General features: G+C 44.4%; 1 protein-coding gene, 1 long non-coding RNA gene and 3 other non-coding genes across 5 annotated transcripts; all 5 read left to right on the top strand.

The window, feature by feature from the left end:
- The first annotated feature begins 10,119 nt into the window (after positions 1–10,119).
- LOC136661153 (uncharacterized) lies at positions 10,120–11,630 on the top strand. The gene is made up of 3 exons (XR_010794921.1): positions 10,120–10,204; positions 10,777–10,858; positions 11,481–11,630. It is a non-coding gene; the product is annotated as an uncharacterized lncRNA (long non-coding RNA).
- Positions 10,473–10,680, top strand: LOC136661853 (small nucleolar RNA SNORA73 family). Its single transcript, XR_010794953.1, has one exon. It is a non-coding gene; the product is annotated as a small nucleolar RNA SNORA73 family (small nucleolar RNA).
- Positions 11,068–11,275, top strand: LOC136661851 (small nucleolar RNA SNORA73 family). Its single transcript, XR_010794952.1, has one exon. It is a non-coding gene; the product is annotated as a small nucleolar RNA SNORA73 family (small nucleolar RNA).
- A 1,051-nt stretch (positions 11,631–12,681) lies between the features above and the next one.
- Positions 12,682–12,886, top strand: LOC136661850 (small nucleolar RNA SNORA73 family). Its single transcript, XR_010794951.1, has one exon. It is a non-coding gene; the product is annotated as a small nucleolar RNA SNORA73 family (small nucleolar RNA).
- Positions 12,887–13,059: 173 nt separating this feature from the next.
- On the top strand, positions 13,060–16,629 carry LOC136661535 (uncharacterized). The gene is made up of 3 exons (XM_066638821.1): positions 13,060–13,126; positions 13,410–13,561; positions 15,142–16,629. Exons 1-3 carry the CDS (start codon positions 13,090–13,092, stop codon positions 15,601–15,603), a joined length of 651 nt encoding a protein of 216 aa, XP_066494918.1. The 5' UTR covers positions 13,060–13,089; the 3' UTR covers positions 15,604–16,629.
- The last annotated feature ends 8,887 nt before the right edge of the window (positions 16,630–25,516 follow it).

The following is a 25,516-nucleotide window of genomic DNA, read 5'->3' as shown; positions in this document are numbered from 1 at the left end:
CTAGATGCCTTTAAAAGGGAATTGGATCAATTTCTGGAGGAAAAATCCATTATGGAGGAAAAATCCATTACAAGCCATGATGTGTATGTATAACCTCCTGATTTTAGAAATGGGCTATGTCAGAATGCCAATGCAAGGGAGGGCACCAGGATGCAGGTCTCTTGTTATCTGGTGTGCTCCCTGGGACATTTGGTAGGCTGCTGTGAGATACAGGAAGCTGGAGGAGATGGGCCTATGGCCTGATCCAGCGGGGCTGTTCTTATGTTAATTAAAAACAATGAGACAAGCATAAACAAAGTAAAAGGTCAGAACCCAACAGCCAATTCCAAGTCCTATTATCTGCCTTGCAAGACAGATCTGCCATTAACATGCATTTGTTGGGAGGGTAATGGGGTAGGGCTTTTTTGTGGTGGTGCCAATGCAACTGTGGAACACCTTGCTCCTGGAAATCAACCAGACCAAGTGGGCAAAATAGACTAGAACAGCAGTTCTTAAACTTTGAGGTTTCTGAAGCACTGTATGCTCCTAAACAGAGTCTCTGGGAGCTCCACTGGCATACGCAGAGTGGCACTGTACTGAACAGATAGTGGCCACTTATGGTGTGCTCATGGAATCAGAGCCATAATGCACTGTCTCTGTGACATCATGATATCACGTGATGTGACATCACTTCCATGGTCTCCCTGGAGGAGGTGGAGCGTGCTGCAGAGCAGGTACCCCTCAGTCTCCTCCCTGGTTATGGCTCTGATTGGAGCTAGAGATGTAAAATTTCTGGAAATTTTGAAGCTCGGGGGGGGGGGCAGAAATTTTTGGAAAAATTAAAAAAAAAAGGTCTCACCATTTTTCTGAGGGAAGCAGGAATGAAAAACAATTTAATAGCTAGTTTGCAAGCAGACACTAATCTATGGTTGTGGGTGGGGGAAGTAAAGAACCAGATTAGTAGTAATTAAATTATTTACACAAAGGTTATAAAGATAAACTAATGCAGTCAAATGATTCAGTTTTCTGGAATCAGATAAATGTAAACTCTTACCTTTTTAAATTAAGTATATATTTTCAGGTCGTTTTTGCTGCTCTGTATTTTCTTCCAATGCTTTGAGGCTTTGTGAAGAGGACAGAACTGAACCAAACATACCCACCCACATGCAAAAACAAAACTGGAACCTTTTGCTTTTCTGGTGACAATAGCAGCACCTCCTAAAGGAAGAAATGCATCTTGTTCTTGCTTTGGAGAGTTCAGTTTGTAACCTCGGAGTTGCTTGTCCTCAGTTGTTACCAAATGAGCTTGGTTTAGTTGTTTAGGGGAGTTAGTATACCTGCTCTATTGGAACACTGGGACCTAAGACTGGATGTGAACCAGCGTTCTGCATAAATTCTTTTTAAAGTAGAGACTGAGAGAAATATTCCCATAAATGATTACAGCTTTATTAAAAGGGACATGAAATAGATATCCAAAAGAATCAGTAAAGGACTATTGTAGTGCCCTAACCAGAGTGTCCTATAGTGATGAGTGCAGTGTTGTGCGAGTGTATTTGGTGCATCTGAAGAAATCAGAAAGAGAAGTGGTAGGGAAGGATGTCAGGGATCCCTGCTCTGTCAACCCCAGCTGCTAGCTAAAGATGGGCAGAGAAGGGAACAAGGGGGGGTGAGGGAAGAGAAAGAATTCAAAGTGCAAGACATAGCTACCTGTCTGGACGTCTGGTCTATGAACAGCAGTTTCCGTAAGCAGTGTGTGTGGACACCCCGGAGAGTGACCCCATGTTAGGGCACTCAGGAGAGTGACCATTTGCTAGTCAAACCCTCTTAGTATTTAAGGATATTGAAAAGTTGCTTACACGTAAGCAGAATGTTTGGGGGATAAATGTGTAACTTGGGGCGTTTGCTTTTAATGTATCTATCGGTAACTTGGGTATGAATGAATTCCTCTTAATCAGCCAGGATGCAGGTAAACAGGGCTAGCAGTGTCAGCTAAGATTAGCCATTTGGTGCCAGAGGATGTCTGGTAACTTAAAGTGAGGTTTACCTACGTTAATGCAAAATACAGGTATAATCCAATGTTTTGGTACAAAATACAGAAGTTACTGGAATTGCATTCAGGAAAGCAAACACCAACTGAAGATATGATGGAAAACTGTCTGACAGGATTACTGAGTTTCATTCAACTAGAGCAGCCATTTTCAACCTTTTTTTGTCTCATGGCACACTGACAATGTGCTAAAATTGTCAAGGCACACCATCAGTTTTTTTCACTATTGACAAGACAGATCATGCTGCTGACAAGGGGCTCACATCCCCAATGGCCCTGCTAATAAATTACCCTACCCCAAACTCCCACAGCACACCTGTGGACCGTTTGCGGCACACCAATGTGCCCTGGCACACTGGTTGAAAATGGCTGAACTAGAGATCCAACGCAGGATTATCAATTTCCTTCCAGGATGTGTGATTGTGAGGGGAGAAGAGGAAATAAACAAACAACCAAGAGTCTGAGCTTGACCACAGTGGAAATGAGGTCTATAGGCCAGTGTTTTCTGGAAGAATTGTTCATTTTGCCTGCTAACATCCATATATGGATGATATGAGCTAAATATCATATATGATATCCATATATGAGCTAAACAAGCGTATCGGTAAAGCAGCTACCACGTTTTCCAGACTCACAAAGAGAGTCTGGTCCAACAAGAAGCTGATGGAACATACCAAGATCCAGGTCTACAGAGCTTGCGTCCTGAGTACACTTCTGTACTGCAGCGAGTCATGGACTCTTTGCTCACAACAGGAGAGGAAACTGAACGCTTTCCACATGCGCTGCCTCCGACACATTCTCGGCATCACCTGGCAGGACAAAGTTCCAAACAACACAGTCCTGGAATGAGCTGGAATCCCTAGCATGTATGCACTGCTGAAACAGAGACGCCTGTGTTGGCTCGGTCATGTTGTGAGAATGGATGATGGCCGGATCCCAAAGGATCTCCTCTATGGAGAACTCGTGCAAGGAAAGCGCCCTACAGGTAGACCACAGCTGCGAAACAAGGACATCTGCAAGAGGGATCTGAAGGTCTTAGGAGTGGACCTCAACAGGTGGGAAACCCTGGCCTCTGAGCGGCCCGCTTGGAGGCAGGCTGTGCAGCATGGCCTTTCCCAGTTTGAAGAGACACTTGGCCAACAGACTGAGGCAAAGAGGCAAGGAAGGAAGGCCCATAGCAAGGGAGAAAGACCAGGGACAGATTGCACTTGCTCCCGGTGTGGAAGGGATTGTCACTCCCGAATCGGCCTTTTCAGCCACACTAGATGCTGTTCCAGAACCACCATTCAGAGCGCGATACCATAGTCTTTCGAGACTGAAGGTTGCCTACAACATTCATATATGAAGGCCTGTTCTTGATATCAAAGTAACATAACCAGAAATACAATAAGATGGGGGGATTTTCCTGTTACACAGTGCACAGAAATTAGAATAATCTGATACCATACATATTTTTTAGAAATTATTTGGAAAATATTATTGTCATCATCATCAACAACAACAACCACAACTAAAACAAAACAGCTTTTCATCAAAAGTTCACAAAGTGATTTACAGAGAAAAATCAAATACTTAATGGCTCCCTGTCCCAAAAGGGCTCACAATCTAAAAAGATGCAAGAGAACCCCAGCAGACAGCCACTAGAAAAGACACTGCTGGGGTGAGGAGGGCCAGTTACTCTCCCCCTGCTAAATAAAAGAGGAGCACCCACTTGAAAAAGAGCCTCTTACCCAATTAGCAAGGGAAAATATTTGAACACCTTGTCAAAATATTTCATTCATCATGTTAAAATAAAACATTCCACAATCTTTTCTTTTTTCAATTTTTCCCATATTTTGGAAAAAATCAAAAAAGGCTTCAGGAAAAAAACGGGGAGAAACCCGTTTTTTTCTGAATTTTTCCGGTTTTTTTCCGGGCCTTCACATCTCTAATTGGAGTACACTCTGAGAAACAGTGGTCTAGAAAAGCATTTCTCAGTGTCGATCCCCTGCTATATCACTTTGCACAGTCCACCTATTGGAAGTACCACCAGAAATAACTGGTGATGATGAAATTGCCAGTTACTTCTGGGTAGAGAAGTCAGAGGCAACATGACAAACACCAGTAAGAGGCTCAGGGTGGACAGGAGGGATTTTTAGAGCGTATGAAAAGCATGTTTTGGAGCTCTGCCCACTGAGCCAAGCCTCCTGCCAATGTTTGTTGCATCATATAGCTGGTTTCGCTGCTGGGCAGCAGATGTCCAGGGGTCCCACAAGTACCACCAGAAACCATCTCAAGTACCACTGGTGGTACCCATTCCACTGGTTGAGAAACACTGGCTTAGAAGAAAGCCTATCAAATTCCAAGCACTAATTCCTTTAGCCTCTTTTTGACAGGCAGACAGGCTCCCTGTTTTGTTTTTGTGTTCAAGCTTGTGCTTTGTGTTTTTTGTTTGTTTGTTTTTTCGGTATGTGCTGTCAAATGTGCAGAAAGCCCTGAGGGCCAGCTAGGAAGAAAGTTGCCCCCATATCACTAGCTGCATGAACATGTTCTTTCTTGCTTTAACATAACATTTTAAACCTTTTTCCTCTCTTGGCATGCTGACAAGGTGCTAAACTTATCAGGGCCCACCATCAGTTTTTTTTTTTTACAATTGACAAGGCACAGCATGCTGCCACCAGGAGGCTCACATTCCCCCCCCCCCAATGGCCCTACAAATAAATGACCCTCCCCCAAACTCCAGTGGCACACCTGTGGGGACCATTCATGGCACACCAATGGGCTATGGCACACTGGTTGAAAATCACTGCTTTAATCATATAGCCTGATAAAAAAGTTCTGGAGAACTTGGAAAGTTTGCTTAAGTTGCATCATTTTGTTGTTCAATGTTCAGTGTTGTTCTAGAATTGGAGACAGCTGAGTTCAAATCTCTTGTTCATCATCACAAAGCAATCTGGCTACCCTTACACCAGTCAGCTTGACATAACTCACAGGCCTGGTGGGGTTTGGGGGTGAAATAGAGTGACCTGCAGGAAGGGTGGGGGAAAAAAACATGGTAGGTATTACAAAGCAATGGCTTTCGATTTTATGGCTAAGCTTTCCAAATATTTTGTTAGCACCCTCTTTTCCAAATTGGCATTCAGATGCAAATGAAAGTGACACATCAACTGAGGGTCCAACCCTATCCAATTTTCCAGGGCCAGTGCAGCGATGCCAATAGGGCGTGCGCTGCATCCTTTGGTGGCGTGGCAGTCACAGAGGCCTCCTCAAGGTAAGGAAACTTTTGTTCCTTTACCTCCAGGCTGCATTGCAGCTGCACTGGTGCTGGAAAGTTGGATAGGATTGGGCCCTCAGTCAGGCTTTCTCAAAGTATGGTGGGTTGTAGCCAATTTCAGGTGGGTCCCCATTTCAATGTGTATTTCATGTTTAATATATTTGACTTGATGCTACTATGGCATGTGACTACATACGGGGAAATGTTACAGGTCTGTATTTTGAACAGGCTACTGTTACCCTGCACATGCCTGATCTTGTCTGATCTTGGAAGCTAAGCAGGGTCAGGCCTGGTTAGTACCTGGATGGGAGACCGCCTGGGAATACTGGGTGCTGTAGGCTTATACCATAGTCTTTCGAGACTGAAGGTTGCCAACCACCACTCCGTATATAACAATGATAGTCAATGGAGCTTACTCCTGGGCCAGCATGGATAGAATTGCAGCTTCTGCTTGGGAGGGTTAGGGGGGTTCTTCTTTATTTTAAATACATTTTTAAACTTATACGCATTGTAAACTTTTAATTTACTTACTTAATTTGATTTGATTTTGTCATTTGGGGGGGTGTTAAAATTTTCCTGCTTGATGATGTCACTTCTGGCTATGACATCACTTCCAGGTTAATGACATCACCTCTGGTGGGAGTGTTAAAATTTTCCTGCTTGATGATGTCATGTTGGCAACCTTCAGTCTCGAAAGACTATGGTATTGTGCTCTGAATGGTGGTTCTGGAACAGCGTCTAGTGTGGCTGAAAAGGCTAATTTGGGAGTGATGATGTAGCTTCCAGCTATGACATCACTTCTATGTTAAGGACATCAGTTCTGATGGGTCCTGACAGATTGTCATTCTAAAAAGTGGGTCCCGGTGCTTAAAAGCTTGAGAACCACTGAACTAAGTATTTTGAATTTAAAATCAGTTTTAAAAATTGCCAGCTCCCGTTACCTCCAAGAGGAGGGTAATAAGAAAATAGATGAGTCCTGCTTGCAGGAGAAGAAGGTTCACTTGACACGCCCCCCCCCAACCTTGTAGCAGGTGCTGTAGCTCGCTGCCTGTTCTCTGCATGTGCTAAAGTTTTTGTATCAAGGGGTTACAGGTTTAACGCCTGATAAAACATCAGGTTCCCCATCGCAGCTGGAAGGCTGCTTCCATGTGCGTGGTAGGCAGAGTGGAAACCCATTGGAACTCATATCCAAACATTATGAGGTGCAAAGCGGTAGGGAGAGTTCCTTGCACATTCTTTTCAAGAAATCATGATTCAATGCAAATGGGTTCAAAGGAAAAAAAAAAGTAGTAGCTTGATTTTTCCCATTCGTCAAGTAGTAGCTTGATTTTTTCCCATTCATCTGCCTGCATTGCCTGGTTGAGGTGGCTAGTAGGAGCCTGAAGTGAGAGGTTGCACACGACGCTTTTGGAGAGCAACATCTCTTTAGTTTTGCCCTTGGTAGCTCCAAACGGAAACTGCTTGTGCGCATGCGTCTCCTGCTCCAATCATTTGCTTCTGCCCAGCATGCGCTGTGCGCTATAAATTGCAGAGCCAGGGGTCGCTCAGTCTTTTGCTGGCGCGTGGTGGAGAGAGGTAGGAGGGCTGCACGGGGCTGTGCCTGGGCGCGCTGCTCTTGGCTCAAGGCAAGAGGCTGGTGGGTGCGGAGGATAAGGGCAGGTGGTGCATGCATGCAAATTTTTTTAATGCATGCAACATTGTTAAGTTAAATATTAAATTTATTAAATTTTTTAAATTACGTATTAAAAACTAAATTGGATAACTACAGCAGGCAAAGTTGGGGCTCCCTTTCTGTGCATTGCTTTCATATGATCATACTTTGCACAAAAAGTATGCAAAGGATACATATGCCTATGCACAAAAAAAACCCTAAATGAGTCTCTCCTCCCTTGGGGGCTGCTGCAGACTGTTTATTCTTATTTATCTGTACATCCACATTTACTCATTTATTTCCCACCTTTCCCATGCCAAACCAAATGCTCCCTTTCTGTGCACTGCTTTTATGTAATCATGCTTAAGGAGAACTTCTAAATGAGTCTCTCCCCTCCCCCTTGGGGGATGCTGTATAGTATATACTCTTTATTATTAATCTGTATATCTTATTTATTTATTCATTCATTTATACCCTTCTTTTTCATGCCAAACAAAATGCTCCCTTTCTGTGCATCATTGCCACATAATCATGCTTCCCCTATACCCAAAAAGCACTAAATGAGTCTCCCCCCTTGGGGGGGGGGTGCTGCATACTATTTATTCTTATTTATCTGTACATCCACATTTATTCATTTATTTCCCACCTTTCCCATGCCAAACCAAATGCTCCCTTTCTGTGCATTGCTTTTATGTAATCATGCTTTTATGTAATCACCCCATCCATTATGGGGTACAAGCCATGATGTGTATGCGCAACCTCCTGATTTTAGGAATGGGTTAAGTCAGAATGCCAGATGTAGGGGAGAGCACCAGGACGAGGTCTCTTGTTATCTGGTGTGCTCCCTGGGGCATTTGGTGGGCCGCTGTGAGATACAGGAAGCTGGACTAGATGGGCCTATAGCCTGATCCAGTGGGGCTGTTCTTATGTTCTTATGTTCTTATGCTTTCCCTATGCATAAAAATAACTTCTAAATGAGTCTCTCACCACCCCTTGGGGGATGCTGTATACTCTTTATTATTATTGTTAATCTGTATACCTTATTTATTCATATCTTATGTATTCATTCATTTATACCCTGCTTTTTCATGCCAAACCAAATGCTCCCTTTCTGTGCATCATTGTCACATAATCATGCTTCCCCTGCACCCAAAAAACACCAAATGAGTCTCTCCCCTTTTGGGGGGGAGGATGACATATACTCTTTATTATTATTTATCTGTACAGCCTAATTCATTCATTTATTTCCCACCTTTCCAATACCTGCCCAAGGTGGCTTAGAAAGCTCCATAATAAAAGTACAGTATATCGCAACAATAAACCGTAAAAAGCAACAAAGTTGAACATTAAAACAGAACCAGGGACATCCACTAAATTGAGTTTTGGGAGAGTTAGAAAAGAAAATACTTTTACCCAGTGTGTAATTAGTCTGTAGGACTCCTTGCCACAAGATGTGGTAATAGCATATGGCCTACATGCCTTAGAAGAGAATTGGACAGATTTATGGAGAAAAAGTCCATCACAAGTTACAAACCATGAGGGGCATGCACAACCTCCTGGTTCTAGAAGTAGGCTATCTCAGAATGCCAGATGCAAGGGAATGGAAGCAGGATGCAGGTCACCTGTGGTCTTGTGTGCTCCCTGAGGCATCTGGTGAGCTACTGTGAGATAAAGGAAGCTGGACTAGATGGGCCTTTGGCTGATTTAGGGAGGCTATTTTTATGTTGGTGCTTCCACATCATCATGCTTCCCAATATTCAAAAACCTAAATAAGCCCCTCCCCCTTTGGAGGGACTCCCTGTAACACAAGCCAACACACATTTTGCTTCCTTAAATGTTACACCGATTCCTGGGATATCTCCAAGACTAGACGCGATAGGGCAAAATGAATGCTGTTTTTTTTTAATCGGCACCCCAAATTCATATCAAACCACCATACAGTTTGGGAAAAACATTTCTGATCCTCAATTTTGTAGGCCTGTGTTATTAATCAGTACATTCATACTTTGCCTTTTTTGCCTCTGAAGAGGCCCCAAAGGCATCTTACACCTTAAAATGAATGCAGTGCAACAATAAAAGCAGGCATGTGTGAAATCAAATTTCAGATAACCCCACTGAATAAATGAAGATGTTACTAAGAGCAGAGGAAAACACAAGCTATGGGTCATGAGAGAACTAATGAATTTCCTGCATCAATGAGAATGTTTATCAAAGCAATGGAAAAGTGGGGGGTGTTAAATGGTCCTTAGAGGAAAGGGCATTCTAGAATTTGGAGCTTTCATAGAAAAAGTTCAATGAATGGTGATGCAGTGATAACCCAAAGGCTATCTGGTAAATTTTTTAGCTTTTCCTTAATTCTGGAAGATGCAGAGTTCCTTGTGGTGCTTAGAATGCACTATGGTCTCTTTCTAAAACAGTAGCGAACCAAGCTATGGTAAATATTTGTGTGGTGGGGATGAGCTTTCTGCAGACTTTAAAGTTCCTGATGAAAGAGAGGTTCAACAGGACCAGCATGTTGGGATTGCTTCTTGATGGCTTGAAAGGCTCAAGATTCCTCTTCCACATGTGAAAAGAATAGTGGTTCAGGGTAGTTGTTTTGCTTTCCTGCCCCATGCTTGTGGGTGAGTTCACAAGGTGTGTTGCATTAGTGTATCTTACACTCCATGATCCTCTTAGCTTCCCTATGCATTGGAAATTAGGGAGGGTGACATCCAGGCACCATATTGTGTGTTCAGCTTGTTTGGTCCTGACTCTTTCTCTGTCCCATGTCACTTCAGAACTGTAACATTGATTATTCTGTTTATTGAACTCTTGGGATATCTACATATGCTTTTTAAAAAATGTGGGGGGGAGCAGACTAGAATGCACCTTTATTCTCTTAAGGTGACCTGCTTTTGCTCCTTCTTAACCCTTTGTGGTTGTCAGACAGCCATATGAATTAAGGAAAGCCAAGGAGTGGATCTCCAGGATTTGTCTCTGTCCTGCTTATGGTCTCTATTATTTATTGCACCATTGCTTCGTTCTCAGTGAGGAGAATGGCAGAACAGAAATTTAATAAAACTGATGTACTTTTGAATTAGGGATAAAAGCCAGGTTTGACTTAACTAGCCTTTAGTGTTGATATTGGTATATGAAATTGTCCTAATCATGTTCATTGTATTTGTCATGCAATTCTATTCCTGCAGATTTGCATGCTCCTGAAGAGGTCATTTGACTCATTGTGGTCCACAGTGATCCATTGTGAACACAGTGGAAACTCCAGGTATTTATGACAGTAAGTTCTTCCTTTTGGCTGCTGAGGTCTGTTTTGAGGAATAACTTGTTCAACCTGTGCCCATTAACCCATTTTTGCCTGGCCCACAGGTGTCCCTGTTGCTTATATGCAATATTGGGCAAGAAATGGCTTAACTTTTAGTCTCTCCATCCTGAAGCAAATACAACATTCTAATTAGGAATTTATTAAACAACTTTTTAAAAATACTCTGAATTGATGCATTTCTTCCTATACCGGAGAAGGCAATAGCAATATAATTTAACTTCATCCAACAGGGACATCTGGAGAAGTTGCTCTCTCTCAGCTCTGTCCACGTGGCGTATGGGAGCTTAGACCTTCAGGGTTCTGTGACGTATAGTCCCCTTCCACGCTGTTGGAGAGCAAGCTGGGCCTTTCGGTCTGCACCCTGCATATTCCTACTGCTTCTCAGAGTCTTTGGACCATGACTGAGGAGATAAACCATGCAGGAGACACTTTGTATCACTTGAATATTACTCTGCATTGTGTATGATGTATAGTGCTGATGGCATTATAAGCATGTATTAATCCTGAGTTTTGTCCTTTCACTCCAGGAGCCTTGAAAGCCTCCTGAAAGTTGATGGAGCAACAGCTTATCACTGAAATGAGCATGTGTCCCTTTTTTGGAAGCTCAAGGTATCCATGATCATCATTCCTCCTTTTCCTCCCCTTCTATTTTTGTCTCTTTTACCTCTTAAGAATGAAGGTTGACTTGAAGTTGAGGTTCACAGTTATTTGAGGTTGAGGTTACTTGAGGTTCACAATTACTTGAGGTTCACAATTATTTGGGAGATAAATATATTTCATATTTTAATACATTCAAGAAGTGTACAGCATAACTTCATCCAACAGGGACAACTGGAGAGGTTGCTCTCTCTCAGCTCTGTCCACGTGGCGTCTGGGAGCGTAGACCTTCAGGATTCTGTGACGTATAGTCCCCTTCCACGCTGTTGGAGAGCAAGCTGGGCCTTTCGGTCTGCACCCTGCATATTCCTACTGCTTCTCAGAGTCTTTGGACCATGACTGAGGAGATAAACCATGCAGGAGACACTTGTCAGCCAAGAAATCTGTCTGCTGTAACTTGTCCATAAGTGTTTTTCAGATTGCAGCTGCTGGTGGTCATGTGTTTCTTTGCATGTAGTAATGTATCGTGTGTCCCCCCCCCACCCCACAGAGACTTTGTAATTTATTTTTCAGGTAAGCGCTCACAGATTGAGAGGCCATTTCTTAATATGATTTGCTATCTATTCCTTTACAGCAGGTGTCCTGTTCTTGTTGATGGTTGCAAATCCCATTCTGGAACCTGAGCAATGATTGATGATCTGTTCTAGTGGAACACCTGTCAGAAGTAGTGAGGATTGGACTTCTGATTGCCCTGATAAGCAGATCTATGCAGGTTTTCGTAGCAAGCCAGGTATAAGCATATTCTTTTCTTACTTGGTAATATCTTAATGCCATTCTAACAGACTGGGCATTCTAACACACTGTAAAATCTGTTGTGTGCATGATACAAACAGTGTAGTGCAGCTGGGCATCTCTGACACAGACAATGGTATAAGGGTGCTGATAGGTTGATTAATAATTTCTAACCTCTTAAGGCTGGCTCTTGAGATGCCTGTGGAAATGTGGGCATTGCTGTGATTCAATGTCCAAAGCTTTAAACCACATTATGTTCCATTTACACGTAATTGTCTAAAGCAGTGGTTCCCAGGCTGTGAGCTGTGGCTTCCTGGGGAGCCACTGAAACTAGCCTGGGGGGCCAAAGAATCCTAAAAAAAAACAAACACCTGCAGCACTATACGATATATAGGATTGTAGCCTGAATGGGGAGCCGTAAATCCATTACGGGGTACAAGCCATGATGTGTATGCGCAACCTCCTGGTTTTAGAAATGGGTTATGTCAGAATGCCAGATGCAAGGGAGGGCACCAGGATGAGGTCTCTTGTTATCTGGTGTGCTCCCTGGGGCATTTGGTGGGCTGCTGTGAGATACAGGAAGCTGGACTAGATGGGCCTATGGCCTGATCCAGTGGGGCTGTTCTTATGTTCTTATGTGGCTAATGGCCCAGTAGGCCAAGGGAGCTGCCTGTCAAAAATGTTTGGGAACCACTGGTCTAAAGCAGTACTCCCCAAATTCCTACAAGGGAGCACTGTAAGTATGTGAGGGAGAGGGGGGAAGGTAGCACCCAGGATTGTGTTGCTGCCAGGGATGGGAGGGGGTTAAAAAAGAAAAATGGACAGTTTTTGCAGTGAAACAAAGTGCCCTTTTTCCTTATTTGCAGGCAAGGGGAGCCCTGCGGAGGGCTTCCTGGACCCCCCAAGTCTGCAAGGCAGGGCTTGTTTAGCATGTGAACCTAGTACTTCTTATTTAGAGTTCATGAATCATAACCCAGACCAAATCAAAGATTTGACATGTTTTTAGTAATGGAGACATGATTCTCATTGCAACCTAGATTCATCCAATGTGGACATCTGGAGAGGTTGCTCTCTCAGCTCTGTCCATGTGGCATCTGGGAGCATAGGCCTTCGGGTCCTGTGATGTATGGTCCCCTTCCACACCATTGGAGAGCAAGTCGGGCTTTTCAGTCTGCAACCTGCATATTCCTACTGCTTCTCAGAGTCTTCGGACTGTGACTGAGGAGATAAACCATGCAGGAGACATTTTGCATCCCTGAATATTTTGCTTACATGCACAGTTTAATGCCTTCCTCCTATGTTAAGAACTTGAGACAGATTACTTTCAGTAGTAGTTTACTTTCATATTGGATAAACTGCCAGTGTTTTGCTAGTGTGCCAGTGTTAAGGTACTGATTTTTTTTTTCTTCTCTTACATATTGCAGCTTTGAAGGCTGGGCTAGATTCTGAAGATGTCAGGCTATGATTTCAGCACATTGCAAAGGCCAGGTATTTGTCCAGACAATTCCTTCCCCCTTTCCATGGTGTTCTGTCTGTATGTTACATCTGCTTTAGGTAGTGAATACTTGGCCAGGCAGAATTCGTAATTGGTCAAAAGGCAAGATAAAAGCTTTTCGATTTGGAATTCCTATGATGTGGCGCGAGCCAAAGAATCATAGTGATGATTGTTACTTCTGTTCCTGTGATGTGAAGGGGTACAATTCAAAGTGGAAGTGCACCATCACGTATCCCAATCTTCCTTCTGCTATTTGTCCCATTCCTCATGGTCCAGATATCCCTGTGCCTGACCCTCCTACAAACGTGGATGAAGTCAATTGTCCTGACGAGAATGGAACTGTACCTCAGCTTGAAGATGGATCAAGTTCTTCAGATGTTGAAGTTGACGAACCAAAACTTTTCTCGCAAGAGGAACTCAATGATTTGGTGAGAGACCTAGATCTACCTAAGCCCAGGGTACTCAATATGTTGATCGCGAGACAAAATGAGTCGATCGTGGAGCCCTGTCTCTCCAAACTGTTAATATGCTCGTATGACAATGAGTCATACGAGCCGCTAGCTAGACTCTAGTCTATAATCCATCCTGTCACTTGATTGACATAGGGATGCTGCAACATCAGCGCATGCCCGTCTGTTTTGACTTAGGGGCGCGGGAGGATTCTTTTGGCTCCCTCCCCTGCAGCTGCTGCTGCACCTTGAGAGTGGGGCTGGGCAGTGCCAGCCCTCCAGATTCCAGTCTTGGTGCCCAAACTCGCTGGAGCGACCCACTGCGCTGCCCAGCATCTTGCACCCCCGCTGCATTTTACTGTGCGCGGGCCTGCAGAGCACAGTAAGACCCGACCTTCTTCTCACTGCAAACTGATCCGGGGAAGGGAGAGGGGATCAGCGAGCGCTGCGGCGGGAAAGCCTTGCTGGCCCCGATCCAGGTGCAAAAACAGAGCCACCACTTGGGAGCCCCGCACCGGCTGTGTTTGCTCAGCCCGATTCTATGCCTGTGTTTACTCAGAAGTCCCACTGGGACTGCAATCCTATCCACACTTACCTGGGAGTAAGCCCCAGTGACTATAATGGCGCTTACTTCTGAGTAGACAAGCATAGGGTTGGACCCTGAGTGACACTGCAATCAGTGCTATTTGCTTCTCTGGAAACGGCACAGGACTGCGCTTTCCGCTTGCAAAGCTAATCTTAAGTGCAACAGGGCTTGCAAAAGGATCCTGCCCAACTCTGCATTGGGTGCCAGGCAGAAAGACCCTTTGCTTTCCTCTGCCAAACCGACTGTCCTGTGGTTTTTTCGCACAGGGCCTCAGAGAGGAATTTTATCAGGGGGCACAGAGTTTCTTTTGGGTCCCTTCTCAAAGGGGGAGGAGGGCAAAACAGGGCAGGGGGGGGCCATGGTGACAGCCAGAACAGTCTTTGGAGCCCAGGTCTTCCTGCCTGTGCGGTGTGCGCAGCTAGATCCAGTAATACAGAAAACCAAATCCCACTCCTAAGTCTCTAAAATCTTTTAAAGATAGGAGATCATTGCAGAAAATTTAGCATCATTGTATTTAGGCTCACACTAGGATGGCAAGAGTACCAATTTTGATTCCTGCAGCAGCTGTAGTTTTGCAACTGAGTCCCTGAGCTTCTACATGCTCCTTCATGGTAAGCAGATCCACAAGCCAAAGAGCTGCTGGAGCAGGCCACTTTCCTCCCAAATGTGGCACCAGAAATGCATGCATTCCTGAGCCTTGTGTATAGCTTGCAGCAGTAGCTGCTGCCTCATCCCACCCAGGCAGTGAGAGTGGGTGAGATAGGAAAATGTAAGTTCCCTGGAAATGTCTGTGCCCTGTCCAATTTTAAGCACTCGCTTTTTTCTTTTAAACTAAAGAAAGCTTATGACCATCAAAAATGAGTGGGGTTGCTGAACCAAGTGAGAAGACAAAAACGTATCACTTTCATACGGAATGGGAGGTGGACTTTTTTTCACAATGTCATTTTCTAAGTGCGTTTGCCTCATCTTCCAGTGTACCATCTCAACACCAAAGAAGGGAAATGTGGAGCGGCATTTTCGGACTGTTCATGGACAATATGACACCGACTTCCCGCTGAAAAGCGAGCTGAGAAAGAGAAAGGTGAATGAACTAAAATCCCAGTCACCCGGACGGCAGACATTTTTCACACAACATAGTTCAAAAGCGAAAGCTGCCACCGAAGCGTCGTTCCGGGTGAGTCACATCATCGTTAATAACAAGAAGTCCTTCCAAGACGGAGAGATGGTAAAAGAGGCATTCGTTGAAGCAGCTGACGCATTGTTCCAGGACTTTAAAAATAAGGCAGTAATATTATCTTCAATCAAAGCTCTGCAGCTGTCAAGAAGTACAGTTACACGGCGCTGTGAAGCCATGGCTGAGGATGTAACGCAGCAAATGTGGAAGGACATCGGAGATTGTGTTTCTCACTGCAGTTGGGCGAATCTACTGACGTGAGTGACACAGCCCAGATGTGCATTTTCATACGTTTGGTGTTCAGTGATCTCACTGCAAAAGAGGAGCTATTGACGGTACTTCCCATGAAAGAACACACATGAGGAGAGTACATTTTTCAGTCGTTTAAAAACTTTATTGAGAAAACTCAGCTCCCAGTATACAAATTGGTGTCTGTCACCACGGATGGAGCACCCGCAATGGTTGACCACGTGAATGGATTTATTGCCAAGTGCAAGGAGGACGATGCTTTCCCAGACTTCTTGAATTACCATTGCATAATCCACCAACAAGCATTATGCGCTAAAATGCTCAACATGAAAGAGATCATGGATGTGGCAACGAAGATCGCCTGTTCTGTTCGGGCCAGATCTCTTCAAAGACGGTTATTCTGTGCACATCTGGAGAAGGCTGACTGCGACCACTCTGAGTTGTTGCTACATACTGATGTGAGATGGCTTAGTCGAGGGAAATTCCTGCAAAGGTTTCGAGATCTCTGTCCAGAGATTAAGGAGTTTTTCTGTGTAACTGGACATGCAGAATACAAGCAACTAAATGACGGTCAGTGGCTGTTAAGAGTTGGCATTTTTAACCGATCTGACAAACATGTTGAATGACCTTAATCTAGAGCTGCAAGGAAAAGACAAAACAGTGATCAATATGATCAGCTCAGTTTATGCTTTCAAACGAAAGCTGCAACATCTCTCCTCAAAGCTGCAGCGCCATGATTTGTCAAATTTCCAGAACCTGGCATCAGAGCTGGAGACGCAAGGGAAGACCTGTGTGCAACTTGACAGTGCACGCTACACGGAGCAGATTGACAATTGTCTGTCAGAGTTTGACAAACGCTTTCAAGACTTTTCTTTGCTCGAGCCAATCGCTACATTCATGTGCTATCCTTTTCGGGAAGATGCTGAGGTTGATTCACTCGCATCAAAAATTGCAACACTGTTTCACCTCAACTCTTCTTGAGTGGAAGATGAGATTTTGGCTCTTCAAGCCGACATTGAGCTGAAGTCAAGAGCTCATGGACAGTTCTGGTACTTACTCACAGAGGCAAAGTACCCCAACATGAGGAAATGTGCTACCTCCTTCACTGCATTATTCGGCTCCACTTATTTATGTGAGTCAGCCTTTTCCTACATGAAGATCATTAAGTCCAAGTACCGTTCCACCATGACTGATGAACATTTGGAAGTGTGCTTGAGGCTGGCTGTCAGCAGCTACTGTCCAGACTATGCATCCTTGGCTGATTCACTTCAGTGCAAGTCATCAAAGTAAACTCAAGTAATTACAAAAAATGTTTATAGTTAATTATGTTGTGTTGTGCAATATTGGCTCATGCGGTTATGCAAGGTACACCAACATACATTGTACACATAAATGTTATATGTTATGATGGCGCGAACATTGTAAAAATCTCTGGTAGATCTCCGGTCCTTGCTGGGTTTCAAAGTAGCTCTCCAGCCAAAAAAGTGTGAGCACCCCTGACCTAAGCAATCTGCTGAATTACTTGGGTCTAGACTTAAAAGCAAAAATTTGTTGATGGAAGGTACATCTTTTGCATGGTACAGACATCGGGGGGAAAAAGACTTTCTGTCTTTTTTCATGAGGGCAATTTGGTGTTTTGCTCTGATTTAGAGGGGTTGATGGCTCAGTTGCACATTCAGTATGATTCTTCTGAATGGAGGCTTTTCATTGACTCTTCCAAAAGAAGCTTAAAAGCAGTTTTACTTCACAATGGTGGCCGTTATGCATCCATTCCTGTTGCTCATTCGGTGTACTTGAAGGAGACTTATGAGAACTCGGAGTTGGTACTCAAGAAAGTGGGTTATCAAAACCAAAACTGGTTGGTATGTGGGGATTTAAAAGTATTGTGTATGCTGCTGGAACAACAGGCTGGGTACACCAAATACCCTTGTTTTCTATGTTTATGCGACAGTAGAGACAAAATCACTGGAAGCAAAAAAAGTGGCCACCAAGAAGTCTAGTTGTTGGTGAAAAGAATGTTCTCAGAGATACATTGGTACCCCCTGAGAAGGTTTTATTACCACCACTCCATATAAAATTAGGATTAATGAAGCAATTTGTTAAGGCACTTCCCAAAGATAGCGAATGCTTCAAGTACTTGGGATCCAAGTTTCCAGGTTTTAACAGAGGCAAAACTGAAAGAGGGTTTTTTTGTTGGCCTGGATATTAGAAAACTCATATCCGACAAAGACTTCATCAGTTTAATGACTCCAACTCAAAAAGAAGCGTGGGTTGCCTTTACTGTGGTCATAAAGTTATTTATGACCACAGTAAAGGCAACCCATGCTTCTTTTTGAGTCAACTCAGTCAACTCACACCTTGACTATTTTCCTGAAAATTTGGGAGCAGGGAGTGAAGAGCAGGGAGAACGTTTCCATCAAGATATACAAGAAATGGAAAGAAGGTATCAAGGGAAATGGAGTGTAACGATGATGGCTGACTACTGCTGGATGTTGTATAGGGATCTGACGGAAGCCACCTACAAGAGGAAAAGCTCAAAAAGAAGTTTAGAGTTTAAAAAAAACAATTTCACAAGCAATCTACTTGAGTGTGGTGTTAATTTTGTTGTCACCTGTGCAAATGAGTTAATATTTTTCATGTAAATAAAATATTTGCGTTAAGAGATTTTTTAAAATGATGACCACCCGTTTGTTCAAAAACCTGATGTGCCAGGACAAAACTGCTATCGTTTTTGGATTCAGCGCACCAAAAAACGTAAGAATCAGTCAACAAAACCAAAACAGCTGTCCAAAAATTTTTTTTTCCAGACCTGTGTAATCCTTGGAAGCCAAACAGGATCTTGACCATCTATTTATAGTGGGGGTGGGGAATTCCTTCAGTGTGAAGTAATGTATTGATTTTATTACATTTTTTCATGCTTCCTCTAAGGAAGTCTAGAGTGGTCTACATTTATCCTTGCACCATTAGCTTAAGGTCACTCAGTGAACTTCATAACTGATTGGAATCGGAGCCTCCTCAAGTACACAAACTTCTCCATGATGTTTGCATGTTCCTGAAGTTGCACTGAGATCAAAAGCACACAGGAATGTAAATCCTAGTGAATTTTGAAGATGCATCTAACACAAGTATCTTACAAGTATCACAAGAGACCTTCAGCTGACAGCTGGCTGTGCCATTTTTTGTTACCCTATCTAGTACCCACAATGCTGGCTATTTTTACTGGTGTAAGGTATGGTTTTCCTAGAGCTAGGGTCTGACTCCTGAAGCTAACCATAAGTAAGCTGCTCTGCCATTCATGCTGCTGTGCTCAATCAGCTGCAAAACTTGCATAAGCACAAGGGCCACACAGCTATCTTCTGGCGTGGTAGTGCTGTTGGGCACCTGCCAACCAAATGCCAGTTCTGAAATAATAAGAAAATCAAAATATGTGTCGGAGGCTTGAAACGGAATGAGTGGGTTGTGTTTGAGGTGCTAGTTGTTGGCAGTTGGTGCAGTAAAAAACAATCTGGTGGCATCTTGGGACAAATGTGTCTTGGGACAAAGTTTCTGTGATCTGCTTTATTGGATGCAGCTGATGAAGTGGGCTGTAGTCAAATGTTTATGTTGAAATAAATGTTTTTTAAGATTATCAAAGGACTCCTGATTCAAAACATGGTTGATTGCAGTGTGTGTGTGTGTGTGTGTGTGTGTGCGCGCGCGCGCGCGCGAGGGAGGGGAGCTCACTTCCAGAGGAAGGTAGGATACTGTTGTATCCTTGGCAGAGAGAGAAGCAGTGCTGCCTGCCCTTGGCATGTGCATCAATTACCAACAAGTGCAAAGGCAGGATTGGCAGTGGCTAACCAGATGGAAGGCATGGACTAGGTGCCCGGCCACCAGCTTCATGGCACCCTGCTCCCAGCAGGTTTGCACCTTCAATTTGTGGATCATCATGCAGAAGTAACTGGCAGCCTTAGAATTGGGGGGGGGGGGGCCTTGTGAGCCACATTTGGTCCATCAGTACTTTTTGAGTGACCTGAGCCCAGTGATGTTCTTCGGTGTAGCCCTCTGTCTTCTCCACCCATCTGCCATGTTCCTGCTGAACTGGGTCTTGCTGACAATACAGCTGCGATGGTCGGTTTGCAGCCCTGTACTTGTAAATGGTTTTTGTGGCTCAGCGGGGAGCCAAAGAATTTCAAAAAACTTGCTTCCCTGTATAATGTATAAGATTGTAGCCCTAATGGGGAGCCATGGCCAGCCCAGTACATCAATGGGAACCGCCAGCCTAATTAGGCCAGCCTAATGGGGAGCCCAGTACATCATGGGAACCACCAGTCGAAAAACTTTGGGAACCACTGCCCTATTGTATTGGGAACGTTCTTATGTGCAAAATGGCCATACAGTGTATTTTCTATAATTGATCTTTTCCCATCCAGCAGAAAAGCAATACTAGCCAAAAGTTTAGGGATCTTTAGGTTATAACCCTATACATTTACCTGTAATCTTGCAATTTACCTGGAAATACACCCCTTGAACTAAGGTTTTCTTCTGAGTACACATGCATAGGATTGCATTGTTAGAATCGTTGTTCATTAAAGAGAAATACGATGGACTCCTACAGTGTGTGTGTTTTATGGTAAGCCACTAGTGCCAGTATGGAAAGTGGCAGGCTCTAAAGAGACCCTAGAACACAAGGGTGAACAGAAGCATAGTAAAAGATTTCTTTTACACCCTCAGTTCAGTTGTTGTTGTTGTTGTCAACCTTCAGTCTTGAAAGACTCTGGTATTGCGCTCTAAATGGTGGTTCTGGGACAGCATCTAGTGTGGCTGAAAAGGCCGATTCGGGAGTGACAATTCCTTCCACACTGGGAGCAAGTGCAGTATGTCCCTGGTCTGTCTCCCTGGCTATGGGCCTTCCTTCTTTGCCTCAGCCTCAGACTGTTGGCCAAGCGTCTCTTCAAACTGGGAAAGGCCATGCTGCACAGCCTGCCTCCAAGCGGGCCGCTCAGAGGCCAGGGTTTCCCACTTGTTGAGGTCCACTCCTAAGGCCTTCAGATCCCTCTTGCAGATGTCCTTGTATCGCAGCTGTGGTCTACCTGTAGGGCGCTTTCCTTGCACGAGTTCTCCATAGAGGAGATCCTTTGGGATCCGGCCATCATCCATTCTCACAACATGACCGAGCCAACGCAGGCGTCTCTCTTTCAGCAGTGCATACATGCTAGGGATTCCAACATGTTCAGTTGCTGTGCTACAAATTCTCATTTTCAGGACTGCTAACCTTTAATAAGAAAAATGCAACTATACAGCTGCTTTGGCAAGCTGGAATGGACCCAGCTACTCTGAATAAACCTGCAGCATTTGATTAAGCTTCCAGCCTAATCCCAGGCAATGTTTGGCACACCTAAGGCCAAGTGAAGTCAGAGCATTTAGGGCTGCAATGGTTTCTTACTAGTATGCAGATTTCAAATAAAAACAATGAATTAGAAAAAAAAGACCAGGAAAAAATACAAAGAGCATAACTAAACCATATGAAATGGGGGGACAAAAAGGGTTTTAGTGAGCCTTGGAGGTTGTCAAGCAGAGAGGGAAAACAGCGAACTAACAGCTGCCTGCATTTGAGCCAGGAGGTTGGATGAGATGACCTCTAAGGTCCCTTCCAGCTCAAACATTCTGTGATTTTTCCCAAGAAATGCTGGCAGTGGGAGGTGACGGCCTCTTGTTGTAGGGAGTTCCACAAGCTAGGTGCAACAAGAGAGAACCTGCATGCATCAAAGCCAATCATGCCTATCCTAGCAATGGCACATACAAGTAGGTTCTCATGTGGCAATCTCATTAATGTGGCAAATTCATTATCACACTTGAGTTCCAGATGTCTGTAAGATGTTTTGTTCTTAAATCTTGCATCGCTATCAGAAGTGAACATGTGAAATATGAAAATAAAGACATTAACAGTATACCTACAGTACAGTATTATATTCTGTGGTCTTGCACATGGGCATGGGTGCTCACACCATCTATGGACCTATGGCCACACATATTTGCATCTTGAAAGTTCTTGAAGAGGGGAGTTTCTGTACTCGGAGGTTATTCCCACTGTGTTTAATTGAACTTGCTCCCATGAAACTTCATAAGATGGGAATCTTATTAAAGCTGCAATCCTTAATGTACGTGCATAATAGCATGTATTATTATTATTTTTAACAGTAGTTAGTTATGTAGCATGTACTTACCTGTGCCCACCAAACTGTACTTCTTACCACTGCTTGTTAACAGTTAAGTCTCAGAAATATTGCACAATCCTGTGCATGTCTACTCAGAAGTCTCATTGAGTTCAGTGGGACTTACTTCCAGAAGTGACATTGTCAAGCTGGAAAATTTTTAACAATCCTAGGCTGCAATCCTATCCACACTTACCCAGGAGTAAGTCCCATTTAGTAGCATTGTTAAAAGAACATACATAGCGTATTGGCAACCTTCAGTCTTGAAAGACTATGGTATCGCGCTCTGAAAGGTGGTTCTGGCACAGCGTCTAGTGTGGCTGAAAAGGCCAATCCGGGAGTGACAATCCCTTCCACACCGGGAGCAAGTGCAGTCTGTCCCTGGTCTGTCTCCCTGGCTATGGGCCTTCCTTCTTTGCCTCTTAGCCTCAGACTGTTGGCAAAGTGTCTCTTCAAACTGGGAAAGGCCATGCTACACAGCCTGCCTCCAAGCGGGCCGCTCAGAGGCCAGGGTCTCCCACTTGTTGAGGTCCATCCCTAAGGCCTTCAGATCCCTCTTGCAGATGTCCTTGTATCGCAGCTGTGGTCTACCTGTAGGGCGCTTTCCTTGCACGAGTTCTCCATAGAGGAGATCCTTTGGGATCCGGCCATCATCCATTCTCACGACATGACCAAGCCAACGCAGGCGTCTCTGTTTCAGCAGTGAATACATGCTAGGGATTCCAGCACGTTCCAGGACTGTGTTGTTTGGAACTTTGTCCTGCCAGGTGATGCCGAGGATGCGTCGGAGGCAGCGCATGTGGAAAGCGCTCAATTTCCTCTCCTGTTGTGAGCGAAGAGTCCATGACTCGCTGCAGTACAGAAGTGTACTCAGGACACAAGCTCTGTAGACCTGGATCTTGGTATGTTCCGTCAGCTTCTTGTTGGACCAGACTCTCTTTGTGAGTCTGGAAAACGTGGTAGCTGCTTTACCGATGCGCTTGTTTAGCTCGGTATCGAGAGAATGAGTGTCGGAGATCGTTGAGCCAAGGTACACAAAGTCATGGACAACCTCCAGTTCATGCTCAGAGATTGTAATGCAGGGAGGTGAGTCCACATCCTGAACCATGACCTGTGTTTTCTTCAGGCTGATTGTCAGCCTGAAGAACATACATAGTACAGGACATACATAAGAACATAGTACATAAGTACATAAGTACATAGTACATAAGTACATAAGTACATATGTACATACATAGTACATAAGAACATACATAGTAGCTTATTAAAAGTACAGGCCTAACATTTTCCCAAATGCAGTCACGTACCATAGTCACATCAAGTCTAATAGATTAAAAATAAAATATTGAAATGAATGGGGACCCACCTGAAATTGGTTTGTGACCCACAGTTTGAGTAACACTGTTCTAGAAGGATCTCCAGCTACAGGCAGGGGGTTGGACTAGATGACCTTTTAGGTCCCTTCCAACTCTAGAATTATTTGAGTCTATAACAGGTAACCCCCCACATCCTGCACAGTCTTGACCAGCCCCCATAGACATAGACTGCAGTGCAAAAAGCAAGGAAGGAAAAATGCACTAGACAAAAGGAAAGTGACTCAGTGCAAGTCTCTTAGAATTGTTAATTCTGACTGAAGCATCTTCTGGAGATATTCCCCCCCCCCCAATATAAAATCTTCAGGTTTGCTTTCAGTAGTCCCCTGGAAACTGATGCTGACACCTGGTGATTGCAGGCCAATCCTAAAGCAGCCATTTTCAACCATTGCCATGGCACACTGGTGTGCCACAAAATGGTCCCCAGGTGTGCTGCGGGAATTTGGGAGAGGGTCATTTATCAACAGGATCGTTGGGGGATGTGAGCCCCCATTGACAGCACAGTGTGCCTTGCCAATTATCAAAAAGCTGATGGTGTGCCTTGACCATTTTAGTGCCTTGCCAGTGTGCTGCGAGATGAAAAAGGCCTGCCCTAAATCATTGCCCTAAAGCCTATGCAGCTTGACGCAGAAGTAAGTCCCAATGTTTTACATGTAGCCTACTCTCAGGTAAGAACGTAGAAGATTACAGCGCTTGTGATTTTCCTTCCTGGAAGCAGCCTCCTGATGCTGACAAAAGCAAATAGTACGTTTCTCAATGTGTGTGCACCGCTATACTACTTTGCATGGTCCACCTATTGAAAGTACCACCGGAAGTAACAGCCACTGATGTCATCACCAGTGACTTCCAGATTGGGTGGTCAGACACAATGCAACAACGTGCTTCAATGTAAGTAAGTGTAAAGTCATGCACATTGGGGCAAAAAAATCAAAACTTTAGATATAGGCTGATGGGTTCTGAGCTGTCTGTGACAGATCAGGAGAGAGATCTTGGGGTGGTGGTGGACAGGTTGATGAAAGTGACGACCCAATGTGCGGCAGCAGTGAAGAAGGCCAATTCTATGCTTGGGATCATTAGAAAAGGTATTGAGAACAAAACAGCTAGTATTATAATGCCGTTGTACAAATCTATGGTAAGGTCACACCTGGAGTATTGTGTCCAGTTCTGGTCGCCGCATCTCAAAAAAGACATAGTGGAAATGGAAAAGGTGCAAAAGAGAGCGACTAAGATGATTATGGGGCTGGGGCACCTTCCTTATGAGGAAAGGCTATGGCGTTTGGGCCTCTTCAGCCTAGAAAAGAGACGCCTGAGGGGGGACATGATTGAGACATACAAAATTATGCAGGGGATGGACAGAGTGGATAGGGAGATGCTCTTTACATTCTCACATAACACCAGAACCAGGGGACATCCACTAAAATTGAGTGTTGGGAGGGTTAGAACAAAAGAAAATATTTCTTTACTCAGCGTGTGGTCGGTCTGTGGAACTCTTTGCCACAGGATGTGGTGATGGCGGCTGGCCTGGATGCCTTTAAAAGTGGATTGGACAAGTTTCTGGAGGAAAAATCCATTATGGGGTACAAGCCATGATGTGTATGCGCAACCTCCTGATTTTAGAAATGGGCTATGTCAGAATGCCAGCTGCAAGGGAGGGCACCAGGATGAGGTCTCTTGTTATCTGGTGTGCTCCCTGGGGCATTTGGTGCACTGCTGTGAGATACAGGAAGCTGGACTAGATGGGCCTATGGCCTGAGCCAGTGGGGCTGTTCTTATGTAACAAACACTGGTAAGAGGCTCAGGGCGGAAGGGAGAGGGCTTGTTTGAGCACGCAAAAAGGGCACGCTGGAGTTGTGCCCGCCAAGCTGAGCTTCTTACCACTGCTTGTCACACTGCATTGCTGGTCTTGCTGCTGGGCGACGGGGGGGGGGGGGTCTCATTTCTACCACCACCAGACACCACCTCAAAGTACCACTGGTGGTATGAGAAGTACCACTAGTTGAGAAGCACTGCTCTAGGGCGGAAGCCACTTGCAAATCCGGAATAAGTACTTGGAAAAAGGGAAGGTGTGGCCAACAAGGAAGGAAATTATATAAATACAAAAAAAAAAGAGAGCGGGGAGGGGAGGTTGGAAAACATGCACCAGACAATCCACAATCACTTAGCCACTAGCCTTTACAGGGGAGGGGGGGTTGTAAATGCTTCCTTCCCTGTTTTAGGCTGCAATCCTATGCACACTGACCTGGGAGTAAGCCATATTGATTACAGTGGAACTTACTTCTGAGTAGACATGCCTAGCATTGGGCTCTTAATTTCAGTTTTGCACTTGGGAGAGGAGTGCCATGCAAGAGGGGGCTTCTA

This window comes from Tiliqua scincoides, chromosome 10 (assembly GCF_035046505.1).
Source record: "Tiliqua scincoides isolate rTilSci1 chromosome 10, rTilSci1.hap2, whole genome shotgun sequence".
In the NCBI taxonomy this organism is placed as follows: Eukaryota; Metazoa; Chordata; class Lepidosauria; order Squamata; family Scincidae; genus Tiliqua; species Tiliqua scincoides.
This window is presented reverse-complemented; position numbering and strand designations above follow the sequence as displayed.